At 38.3% G+C, this 12,744-nt stretch overlaps 1 protein-coding gene across 19 annotated transcripts in view; it reads right to left on the bottom strand.

Moving 5' to 3' along the window:
- Positions 1 to 12,744, bottom strand: part of LOC117414003 (dedicator of cytokinesis protein 3-like) — a 207,410-nt gene that overhangs the window by 19,512 nt on the left and 175,154 nt on the right. For 7 of the 19 annotated variants that reach the window (XM_058999506.1, XM_058999507.1, XM_058999513.1 and 4 more), the window contains 10 exons: positions 12,523 to 12,606; positions 11,406 to 11,506; positions 10,566 to 10,647; positions 8,382 to 8,552; positions 6,619 to 6,708; positions 4,284 to 4,476; positions 3,471 to 3,598; positions 2,284 to 2,457; positions 644 to 742; positions 398 to 492 (listed from right to left, as the gene is read on the bottom strand). In XM_058999506.1, the coding sequence (XP_058855489.1) occupies positions 398 to 492; positions 644 to 742; positions 2,284 to 2,457; positions 3,471 to 3,598; positions 4,284 to 4,476; positions 6,619 to 6,708; positions 8,382 to 8,552; positions 10,566 to 10,647; positions 11,406 to 11,506; positions 12,523 to 12,606 (1,217 nt within the window). The remainder of the gene's footprint in view (positions 1 to 397; positions 493 to 643; positions 743 to 2,283; positions 2,458 to 3,470; positions 3,599 to 4,283; positions 4,477 to 6,618; positions 6,709 to 8,381; positions 8,553 to 10,565; positions 10,648 to 11,405; positions 11,507 to 12,522; positions 12,607 to 12,744) is intronic. The other 12 variants (XM_058999519.1, XM_058999520.1, XM_058999521.1 and 9 more) reach the window with 5 other exon arrangements.

Genomic DNA, 12,744 nt, shown 5'->3' with positions numbered 1-12,744 from the left:
AGTAGCATTGCCAAGGAAAGATCGCCTCACCCCGAGGCTAAAGACTAATATGAAATAGAATTACAAATCTGATTTATGTTGTATATATACAGCACTCAAAAAGTCATGACAAGGAGAGGTAGAATAATTTGATGCGCAGTGTCCTTCACATTAAATGTCACAACAAAGTGCTGAGGCTAAACAGTGAGTCTAATGTAGTAAGCATCTCATTTTGTTGCATAAGAAGAAAAAAAAAACATGCATATTTTCAATCTTAAATCTGTTCCTCATTAAAAGAGATTCAAAATCAGTCCCATTTGTTTCCACTGACAGAAGACTGAGATCAAACCAGTTTTAATTTGGACTCCCAGTTCAGGATTATGGGTCACTTCAACTCATTATTAAAATGGGTGCTTACTTGCTGGTGAGGAGCCGCATCACCATCCAGTCACGAGGGAATATGCTCAACTTCATTAAATTACGGAATACACAGAAGATCTTCAACAGAAATTCCTCAAAACAAAGAAATAGTGAAAAAAATCTATGAATCTAGGAATAGTAAATCAATATACAATAATAAACAGGCTCCAGGAATATTGTGTCATGAAGAGTAAAACCATCTCTCTTCTCCATGCAGGACTGCTAACCTTAATTTCACCCTTACCTTTAGCTCCTCTTTACTCTGGAAGTTGTCCAGTAGATGTTGATAATGGATTTCCGACATCTGGCGAAGCAGAGATAACAGACAGGACACATACTCTCCCTGCCAATGATAAGCACTGTGTCAGCCAATCAGACTTTGGTAGAGTTATGCAAAGTAACCAGTAGCAGAAAGGGGTTGGGGGTGAAATGGACACAATGTTTATGGAAACTGAAAGAAACATAGAAAAACACTTAATACAGTTTTAAAGTATTTGCTGTAAGATCTAATCCAATAGGTATATTGTTTCTGTGTCTCTCATAATTAGCTTTAAAAAGGCCTGTTATTACTTTTTCTAACAGTGCTTATGCTTTGTTAATGAAGATATAATTTCCCAAACGTTGACTGTAAAAAGTAACCCGAATTAGGCATTTGAAATTCGAGGGAGGGTAATGGGAATAAATATAATTAAAGTGAGCGTACTAAAATTTAACAAGCCTCTAGTCTCCTCACCTAACAGCCAGATAAATACATGTTATCTGTCTTTTAGGGTTATAAATAAGGCTGGAGGTTTCCCTTACATTCACCCCCTATTAGGATCTAATTTAGTGGCTAGTCTTAAAACCATCCACTGCCTGACTAATGATTTTAATAGAAATGTTTGGATACAAGTGAGAACATTGACACATTATAGCTATTACTGCAAAGCCTGACATGGATGATGGGCTGCCCTTATGACCGGGTGAAATGGTTCTGGGACACTGGGATTGCTCATGTCTAAAAGAGTATGCAGGACCTTGGATGGCTCTTCCAACAGTACACACACCTACAACTGGTTTCGTGCCATTTACTTTGTGACGATACAAACACAAATTGTAAAAGACATCCGTTTTTTTTTTTCTTTAAAGTACTGTTTTCAAAGTAACATGGAGGCAGTGGAAATGATGTATGGTGAATCTCAGTAGATTTATCTTTAAAGGAAAATAACTCCACTCCACCATTTACCAACTCAGTGCTTTTTGTGAAATGGCAAGAACAGCATAACTTCATGTTTTTAGTGACTATTGATTTTTAGGTTGCTAAGCAACTTATGATTACCAAGTTGTTGTTGTTGTTGTTGTTGTTTTTGTTGTTTTTGTTGTTTTAAATCACCAGTTTTATTTTGGATAAAGATACAAACATGTTTTTAACAAACAAAGTTTGCCCTTTTAGGAAAAACTACAGGTTACATAACTACGTTTATCCCTGGATATTTTAAAAAGCATTAAAATCCCCAATGCTGTCCCTGTGTGGTTTTGTACAGCATAGCCTACAGTGGTTCACTAGCTCTTGAGTTCACCAAACAGCCCATGTTTTCAGTTATTTATTATTTTTGTCGGTTCCTAGTTATTTATTGAAATTTGATTTAAGGCCTGAAATATAATCACTAAAGCAACAAAACAAGTGTTGTTGAGAAAACCCCCCTAGACTTTTAAATACAGGTGAGGAGCTCTGGCCTAAGATGGAAGCAGCCGGGAGTGCAAAGCGATGGACTGAAACGATGAGGCAGCAAGCGGGAGGTCCATGCAGGAGCAGGAGCAGGAGTGTTGGGGGTGAGGAGTTACAGGGAAGCAAGAAGAAGAAGAAAAAGAAGAAGAAAAAGAACCGGATTGTTAGTTACTAACAGTGATCTCAGCCGTGCACTGCGGGCAGCGCTGGCCTCTTACCGCCTCCTGAGACTGGGATTTACTCAAGATGGTGAGCAGAGTCTGGAGGAGGACATCAAGGAGGCTCTCCACCATCATCTCCACCTCCTCCTGCACCGAGGTCTCCTGGAGGACACAGACACATGGGTCACGCTACAAACAACATGACATTAAACAAGGGAGTAAAAAAAAAAGAAGCAGCAGCTTTAAATAAGAGAAATACATTGATATTCTCTTCCGATAACTATTTAAAAGGGAACTTTATAACAGCTACATCCACATGTTGTTACCTGTTTAATTTCCGATTAGGAGTTTATGGGTAATTCTCTATTGTGGTTTCTACTGAGATCACTATTTACCAACTAAATAATGTATTTTTAAAAAGGTAGAATAAATAGGATGTACACCATTACATAATTTGATCATGTTTGTATCAATCATGGCATTGGGTTTCTAATTATTGTTTTGTTTCCATTTTTTATTACATCCTTGAAACTTTTTTTTTTTTTTTTTTTTTTTTTTAAGTTTGAGCTCAACAGGTTCATAGCAATATTTTCTCTACTGAAGACCAAACATGCTTCTAGTTAGTTTCCCACAAGGGCTTTTTGCATTATCAATGTGAGAGTTAAGGCAAGAGAGTTAAGACTCATTTCATTCTCTGTAATGAAACATAAATAAAAAAAATCCATAAGACTCATTGCATCATAAGACTTTACAGCCCAAAGGGGACTTTAGTGTAGCTATTGGGAGGCAGTTTGGTATTTAGCGTTTAGGATCTACACTCTGGCCAATTTAACTGTGGCCCTTCTCTTCATAATAATTGCCAACCCTGCACTGTAAAGTATAAGTGAGACAGAGTCCAGCAAGATAGATGTATCTTCTCAGTTGGACTGTACTGGGAAAATTAAACAAGCTTTTGAAAAAATATATTGCTGTACAAATGAAAGATAATTGACTATCATGTGTCAGCATAGGTACATGATACAGGTACTTAGTCACAGACCTACCAAAACTCCAGAAAATAAGCTTAATCACTACATAAATGATAATGTGAGAAATGCACCAGTTTGATGTCATGCAAATAAGACACAAAATGTCAAAGGCTTCTTCCAGTGGGTTTGAAGTCTAAGTGTGTGCGAGTGGGGAGGGGAGATAGTGCTGTTTACCAGTGAGCTGGTCTTGATGATGGAGAAGATACTGCTGAGGATCCCTGAGCAGATGAGCAGCTCCTTCTGCTGCCGCAGGTGGAGGTGGATGTGATGGAGCACCACCGGGAGCAAGATGCGACGAGACTCTGTGTGAGAGGGAGAGAGGGAGGGAGGGAGGGAGAGAGGGAGGGAGGGAGAGAGAGAGTCAGAGGGAGGGAGAGGGACGGAGGGAGGGAGAGAGAGAGAGAGAGAGAGAGGGTTCAGTACGGGGCTGTCCAAAGCAGGCAAACACACATACAGCGGTAGGAGCCAGTCTAGATTCACTCTACAAAATGGGGACACATTATTCACATCAGTAAATCTACAGAGTTACTCTACCATAATACATTCAAGGATTTATTCACAGTAAAAGTAATTAAGAAACAATTACCGGTACCTGAAATCGATTCTGCCCTGCATACAGTTCAATAAAATAATGTTCATGCAAAAGTATTTTTATATTTTTGTCTGATTAGTTCATTGATTTCACAGTATACACACAAGCTTACCAGTAGTGTAAAGGTGCAGCAATCACCTTTCCTTTCAATTATTTCTTTCCTATATGAATATAGATTAAGATTACTGTGAAAGCAATTGCTTTACTGTTCAGGTACTTATTAGACTAAAATGATTTTACACTAATCAATAATATATTGTACTTTTCAGTAATTCATTTCTAAACTGCCTTTACTGGGAATCAATCCTGTGAGGGCTGTGAGCTACCTGCCAGGCAACCAGCATCTTCAATGCAACATTAGTTATTTTATAAAATGGTCTTGGTGAATTGGCTACCTGGGAATGAGAAGAGTCGGCTGTCCACAGTGCGAGCGATTGACTGTAGCTTGACCACGTCCATGGACTGCCCGATGTGGACTGTACTGGGCATGCTCCCTAGCGTTCCCCGGACAAACTCTGCCACCTCCTGCACCGTGAACATCTGCAGCAGCTCATCGAAGATGGTAGGAAAGGAGTTTAGAAGAGCCGCCTGGAAGAAAAGAAACAGAGATGTGAAGCCATTAGGGTTCCAGACAGCTGTGCTCTCCCTCTCTCTACTCAATGATGTGGTTTGAGATATCTCACTTCATAGGGCTCTTTTTATAATTAACTGAACAAGAATGCCATGAAGACCCTTAATTTACCCCAGATAGCACACAATATTGGACCACTGATTTTGACCAATGTTTTGACAACCAACCAGTCTTGTGTGGGCTGCTGAGCAATGGCCCAACGTTGGCCCGACCAAGGAGAACATGAGGCAGAATTCTCAACCTTTATAATCAAATGGATCGCTAACACGCACACATTGTCTGCTACTAAAATAATTAAAAGAAAAAAAACACACAACAGATAAGGAGGCTATTTTAAAACAGCTTTTTTTGTGTGTGTTGGTAAACTAACTATGGGCCAACGTTAGCCCAACATTCATCAGTTTATAAATTCAAACATATGCACAAGCCCTCTCGAGACTCTCTCAAAGTCTTTTGCCTCAGAGATTAACATCATCCTCAGATTACAAAGAGAGAGTTGAGGTAAGGTGCTTTAGTTCATTAATACATTTTTCCCAACAATATTTATATATTTCAAGTTCCATCCTTTTAATAACCTCTGTATCCCCTAGGCTTTTTTTCTTTTCTTTTACATCAATATTTGTAAACTTTAAATTTTCATTAAAGTATTAAGGTTCTAGGTTTTAATCATTTGTACCCTGCCATAAGATACAAAGATATTTTAAATAGCGTATTATTGTTATAATGTTGTTTTTTGTTTTATTAATTATAAATAAGTAACAACACACTATGTTACAGATCACTAGCTATAGTTTACAGATTAATTACATGGTTATCAAGTGGTTCATTTTATTCATAATCCGGTAAAGGTTCTTGCAGTATAGTACAGTGTAATTACAGAGATTAATATTCTTTCATTTACAGCGTACTCTGAAAACCTTCAGGCTTGATATCATGATAGGCAGATGTGTTGTCTTCAGAATCAAGGTAGGGAAAAAATTATCAAACTACTAATGGACCGATATTAAAAACAGAAACATGGGGACAAAAAGAGACAATAAAAGAGACAAAAAAAATGTATATTGAATATATAGAGAACCATCTGCCAGGGTTCGATAACAATTGGATTCATGTTGGCCCATGGTCAATTCATGGTTGGCCGATAACGTTGGGCCAACATTGGTGCAACAAGCAAAATGACAATGTTACGTAACAATCTTACTTGTTACGCTGGCCCAACATTATTGTGCTATCTGAGGCTGATGAATTAATGATTGCAATCTATAATGCATCACATATTGCATAGGATTTACATCACTTTAATATAGAATTATATATTTTTTATTTTAAATGTAACTCTAAATTAACATTTTCCAGGCTCCATATTGATTCCTGTACATGGAGAGACAGAAACCAGCTCTACAAATTGGCCAGAGACCAGTATATAGTAAATCATAATGTATGAAGAAGCATAAAGACCTACAACCACCCCACCCCCAACCAAGCTCCCACAAAAACCCAAACAAAACAAAAACAAACCAACAAAAAGAAAACAAATGGCAAAGTACGATGAACCTCTGGCATTGCTAGGGTTCTCATCCCCATCCCCTAACATTTCCCACAATCCCCAGAACCGTGTTGTTCTAGTTTTTAATCATGATACACTTAGTGCAACAACTTCCACAGACTCCATTAGGTATTTACCCATACAGTACTACAGTGCTGACAAAGACAAGCACAAATGAGTACCGTAGACCAATTCAGAACTTCTTTGTGATGTCAATAAAGTATGAAGCATAACTTCCAGTCAGAAATAACTAGCGCCCTGAGAGCTATACTTGTAACACTATTTAGAAATGCCTTTTTGCAACAGTGATGACACCCTGCCCTCAAATGGGTGATTGTCAAAGTAAAATCATTCTCTATTATTGCATCCTGTACAATGCAATGACTTTGGAATGATTTGAAAGGGGCAGGCAGTTAAAGGATAAAATTAAAAATGTTTCTTTGAGTGGGTGGGTGGGTTGGTGGTTTCAGAGGGGTGAATGGTAGAAAGTGCAATTTTGCTAATGACACCCTTGATATATCAGGGTTGGGCACAAGGGGGCACTGTTACTTACAGATAAAGGCGATGGCCTTGGAGCGTTCCCGCTCCAGGGCTGCACACAGTTCACTGCTCCGATTGCCTGTCCATGTGGCGGCTGGGGGCCCTGAGACGGATTGTGGGATAGTGGGGGAGTTGTCAAAAATACAAATAAAAAGGTGGCAAACAAAAGGAGCAAATAAAAAACAAACATATTAAACAAAACAAAACAAAACAAAAAACACCACATACACAAAAGAGCTTTATTTAATGATACAATAAATAAAATAATTAATAAGGAAGATAGCAGGTTCTGTCTGTGTGGTACTAGCGAATGTTTGCAAGCAACGTGACTGACTGTGAACGCAACACACACAGTACAGTGGATTGGGTCTAGTACCTGCTTCTCAGGCAATCAAGGCCTAGTACAGTATGTTGTGCAGGTTCCTTTTATGTAAGTTGAAAAGTCAGTTTGATTGGATCTGGAATGTACCCATAAACTTTTCAAATATGAAGTCACTACCTCAAATGGTTTCTGAGATACAATGCTTTGACACTGTGGTGGCAGCAGCTTTATAAGTTACAACAGGGTTCATTTTTCTTGTACGCTACCACGATTGAACTTGACGGAGAGAATCACAGAATACAGCTGTGCACCAAGTATGAAGCCAAAAAGTCATGTTTGGCAGCAATCTTAGGTCACAGGTCAAAGTGAAGGAGGATGATAAGTGCCTGAGGAGTTTCCATATCACTGAAACGATAAAAGTTGCAAGCTGATATGGTTTATTGAAATTCATTCAAACTCCCCTCATCAGGTTTTAATAAGTATGTAATATTAGGTCTTGATGGTCAAGCTAGAGAATTATAGAATAAATAATTTGTGGGTTGTGAAGTACAGTAAATAGTCTGACATCTGTTTTCATTTACATCCACAAGGAGGCATTCTCTGCACTTACAAATGTGCCCCCTGTTTGTATTAAACGAGGATGATATCTTCACATTTGTGACTGTGCTAAGGCACCTCTCATTAATACACTAGAAGATTACTTGAAGATAAAAACAATTACAGAATATACCACTTGGGTTGTGTGAGTAAATTGAAGACTTTAGGAGAATGCCCACAGAACTACTAAGAAAGAAAGACAATAATATGAAAAGAATCTGAGCAACCTTTGACATTTTTCTAGAAGGAGACTCTAGCTCAATTGTATTTCATTAAAATCACTCAAGGTTACAATGAACAATACAGTATGAGATTGCTGAAAGCTATTATACTATATATGGAATGCTAGTTTTACACTTAAGGTGGATTTTAATAATAATGCGTTTCTGGATAACAATAAAGTAAGCCCATAGCCTCAATACTTATTTACCACCTCACCCACGGTCTCTCTCACACACACACACACAAGAAGATAGACACATTTTTAATAGCTTGTGACTACTCCTGCCTTTTACCAGTACAAATTTTGCTGCCCCCTCTCATGGTGTTTTGCTTGGCTTTGCTATGTATAGTTTTAGAATTTGTAGTGAAGTACAAAAAAAATCATGAGCGAACCTTCACCAGTTCAGCTCAGAACATAGAAGTACCCAAGATTCCAAAAGAATGAAAATGTGTATTACCTTTAGTGCTTCTGTGATGTGGAACAGTTTACCTTACTTGGCTAGGCCAAATGCCAATACTCTAATATTGCACTTGTATGTAGTTATTAAGTGTGTTTCATGTTGTAAGCCCCAGTCAATGTGATGGTACATCTCAATGATCTCCTATGTAAAATAAATCAGTAAGGTCGGACTGACCTGTGTAAAGATGAGGGTTTCGGAGCTACGGCTGTCCAGGCTCAGCACGAAGCGGATGGACTGGAAGAGCTCCTGGATGCTCAGCCTGAACTGATCCTCCTCCATCCCGCAGGTGGCTCGAGAGTAGAGGATCCGCGACTGGACAATGAACTTGAACAGGTACTCCAGAGCCTAGATGGGGGGGGAAGGTAGATAAAATCGTCCTGTGTCACTGGGAACTAGATGTGCTATGAGCAGCCAATTTCTTAATGGAATATGGACAGGTAATAATCAACAACCAATAAAGTCTTTAGTCTAGCATTTGTTTCTGGGTAGCTAGCTATACGAGTCTAATTGATCACCAGGTAGATTAATTGATAAGTGAATGAGGCTTGCAAAACTGAGGGCCACGGCAATTAATTATCGATGAATTGTTGCATCTCTCCTGGGAACTACTGAGGGTAAAGCACTACTGTGACACAGCATAGCGAAACCCACTGTAAAAAAAAAAAAAAAACATTTTTGCTCTGCTTTATTTCGATGAAATTGATATATTTGTAACTATTTAAACTCTTCATCAGCATTGCACAGGTTTGTACCATGTGTCTAGTCGTTGCATTGTTTCCAGTTGTCCCTTGTGAAAACGACGTATGTCCTGAAAACACATTTGCAAACAAAATGAATAAATGTGTCCTGCTGGGTGGCTAAAGAACATCCCTGGAAATACACTTTCTGAACTAATATGCAGAATTAATTAGGCATAAAATAGCACAGCATCTGAACTCAACGATGGATTTGTGTTATTAATGTTATCCATTTGTATCTCCGCAACAAAACTAGTTTTCATTAATTCATTATAATGTGTTGTAATAGAAGTCCAAATTCACTCTAAAGGAAACTGGCTTTGTTCTTCTAAAATTATACCCATCCATTTTCTCAGACTACAGTTTCCAGATGGGAGTCTAACAGTTATACAATACATTTTTCATATAAGCAGTAGCATGCACAGTAACCAAGCGGTCTACTCTCTTGTGAGATTAGATTGCAGTGACTGCAGGGAGATCAGTGGTTAACAGAAGACAGGAAACTCAACAGAAGAGATTTCTTTCGACAACATTTTAGTTCATATATTACCAATTTAATGTCTACTGGTTAATGTCATCATGACCTGTAAGTGTCTTATGCAAGCTTTTTTAATAAAAGTCAATGACTTTTGATAAATTACCAGTACCAATATTGCAAACAGGCAGGATTCAATTTAATAAATAAAAAAGCCAAAAAATGTTTCCTTAAAATTATGATTCATATTAAAAATTGTAATAGAAGTTAGTATATCTCTACAAATGAAGTGATATAATGTATTTATAGGAGCACATTTAATAATAGATTACAGTATATGTCACAATGCTCAGGCCGTGTAAATATTTAATTCTTACTGCTAGCTAAGCAGAGCTTGACTTTTGCATACATTAGTAATCATAACTCAGCACCATGGTATTCATGCTTTTGAATTTGCCACAGCTTGTATACTGTTAAATGTATTCAAATAAATATATAGAGAGATTTAGTAAGCGTTTCCTTTATTTGTGATTTAGCTACTGTGCATTATTCAAAGCGTTTTTTCTTCTCTGTATGAAGTTTACATTACCCCCTTTTTGTGAAAATAAATACATAAATAAAACACCAATAAACTTAGAAAAACACAAATAAGCTGTTCATTTTAGGGCTCTTGAGCTCTCCTTCTGTCCCACTGGTGCATCTCTGACCCTTAGTCATGTCCGTCACCACTTAAGTACAGTAAGAATTGGTATTGCAAATGCTACACGCTCCTTTTACGTGACATATTAATAACAGGTTTTATTCTATTAACCGAGGACTGCAATAAATAGACAGTTACATGGGACACACTGTAGCCTAGACTTCTATCTATATAACCAACACTTTAAGAGTTTAAATGGTATACTGTACAGCACACTTTCAGTCAAATTGCTTGCTTGGAAACAACTTCATCTGCTAATAGATGGTGAGAAAATGAGTCATGTTCACTTGGGACAAAGGCCACTATTACATTTTAAACCTGATGCTTATTTAGAGGAATTTCATGGCATTAGAGAGATCTTCTGCAGATGTACGGGAACATTGTCTCTCTCTCTCCCTCTCTCAATATCTGAAGCCATTTTCAGGTATTCCCAAAGTGACACCTACCCTCATGGCCTCCTGGATGTGGTCCTGGCGAATAACTTCGGCCGAGCGATCCATGTACCACTTCAGACAGTGGATCAGCTCCCTGCAAACCAGACACACAGACTGTCAGTACTGTCTACCAAATCACATACATAAAGAAAGCTCCAGGTTACTCTGCACAATAATGATGCTTAGCAAGTGAAAGTTACATTAAAAAGGGTTTTAGTACATTAAAAAGGCTTTCAGGATGTCTTTACAAGTTGGTGGGGGGGTGAGGTGGGGGGGGGGGACATTGCTGAAGACTCTAGCGCAATTACTTGAAGCATTGATTGGTGTTTCTGATGGATTGAAAGAGAAGTTAACAGGTTCTCGCTCTGACAGATACCATCAAAACTGCTCTAATGGGTTTGATACCTTTATGCATCTACCCTATAAGACACTTGCTTAACTTTGACTGATAGCTTCAACTAAAACAGCTAAAATCTTGGGACTACCCAAAGGCCTGCATCCACCATTCTTAGATAACTATCTAATACAGCATTTGACTACAGTATCTTGTGATTCAGGATATTGTAAAATCAAGGTACCAACATAAGTACAAAGAATGAGTGTCTTTTGTATCATTTTATTTGTATTCATGTATTTTTTCTTTAAGATAGTACATTAATACATTTGTCTTACAGCCACAAAAATCTAACATGAACAACACAACTCAACATTCTTCTACCATTCCGACAGGTAGCTAGTACAATATGGAAGGGTTTTCCAGATGATTGGAGAGCTGAACCCATGTCAAGCCCAAGGCCTCTAACCGCTGAGCCATTTGATCTTAAGTTGCCTTCCTGTGCTCGTGTGACTTACTTGTAAGCCAGTGCTCCTGCAAAGTGCTTCTGGATGTAAGTGTCCATGACTGGCCGGAAATGATAGTACTTACTATCCCGGAGTAGATTGATGATGAACACCTGGAACACAGAAAGAGACATGTGACTTCCAGTCTGACCTGTGAACTGACTATGATTGAGAATCTGAAACAAATGGCATTAACCCACTGGTGTCCAAAAACAGTCTTCAACAGACACGAGGCCCCCAAAATAGCTCAGGACCTTGGATCTTACTTCCACTGCTGTAAATGCTTGAACATATTTTACAAAGCCAGACTGTCTTTATAATTGTCCGTATATGGGTTTCGCTAGTGTCTAGTTGGAATAGGCTAGTCTGGGAAACTGTGGCACTGATATTGTAAGCACAAAGCTTCAATCAGCTGTGTCCATGAAATCCTTGTACTGAGATGTCAGGCTGGTAGTCAAAGCTATCTGAATCTTGTATCTCCCAGTTTTCACTGGGCTATTACTAGTAACATTTTAAAATGCAGTGGCCTACCCAATCTGAGTCATACTGTAAAGCAGAAAATGACATCAAACCAATGCACCTCTGTATATATCCACATTCATTTTAATACTGGTGCCCTGCATAGAGCAGGCTTTATTTCTTAGTCCTTTAAGATCGTGTCAATGACTGCATTAGCTCATGTGCCGAACTATACATGTGGCAGCTTCTACCTAATATACCATAAAGCAATGGAAGAGGATTACATGTTAAGCATCAGCAATGACGTCTCTGTTATTTAAACCCTGACTTCTATTAAGCTTCTATCAGCAAACGAATATTCAAGAAACTCATGCCTCGGGGGCAATAAGCCATGACAGTGGGCCTGATTTCCAAATTGACAGATAGGTGCATGCAAGTCTACCGTGTACCTGTGGGGTTTTATTAATCTCTCAAGACAAGAAACAGCCTAACATACCAACCATGAAAAGGTTTCATCTGCAATACAGCTCTGTTAAATGTTAAGAGTTGATCCTTAATCATAAATTCTGTGGTAAACCTTATGTCAGGCAGGCAGACGTGTTGGTCAATGTCTTCATCAGTGTAAAGATTTGTTGACTTGACTAATTCTGATTTCTTAGTCTTTACTTACCAACGACTGGAAAACCAAAGGCCCGTATTTGTCTGTGTTGTCATCTAGAATGGAAAACAGTGTATCTAAAATATCCTGAAGGAACTAGAAAAGAGAGGAGATATTATAACAATAAGTCAGTTAGCCAAATGGCAGATTCAAAGCATTTTTGTAAAACACAACTACTATTAAGTATATTACAGTATGTTGCTTACAGTGGTTACAAACACATTCACGTACTAT

Source organism: Acipenser ruthenus, chromosome 25 (assembly GCF_902713425.1).
Source record: "Acipenser ruthenus chromosome 25, fAciRut3.2 maternal haplotype, whole genome shotgun sequence".
Lineage (NCBI taxonomy): Eukaryota > Metazoa > Chordata > Actinopteri > Acipenseriformes > Acipenseridae > Acipenser > Acipenser ruthenus.
Note: the sequence above shows the minus strand (reverse complement) of the source record. Positions and strands in the feature narration are given on the sequence as shown.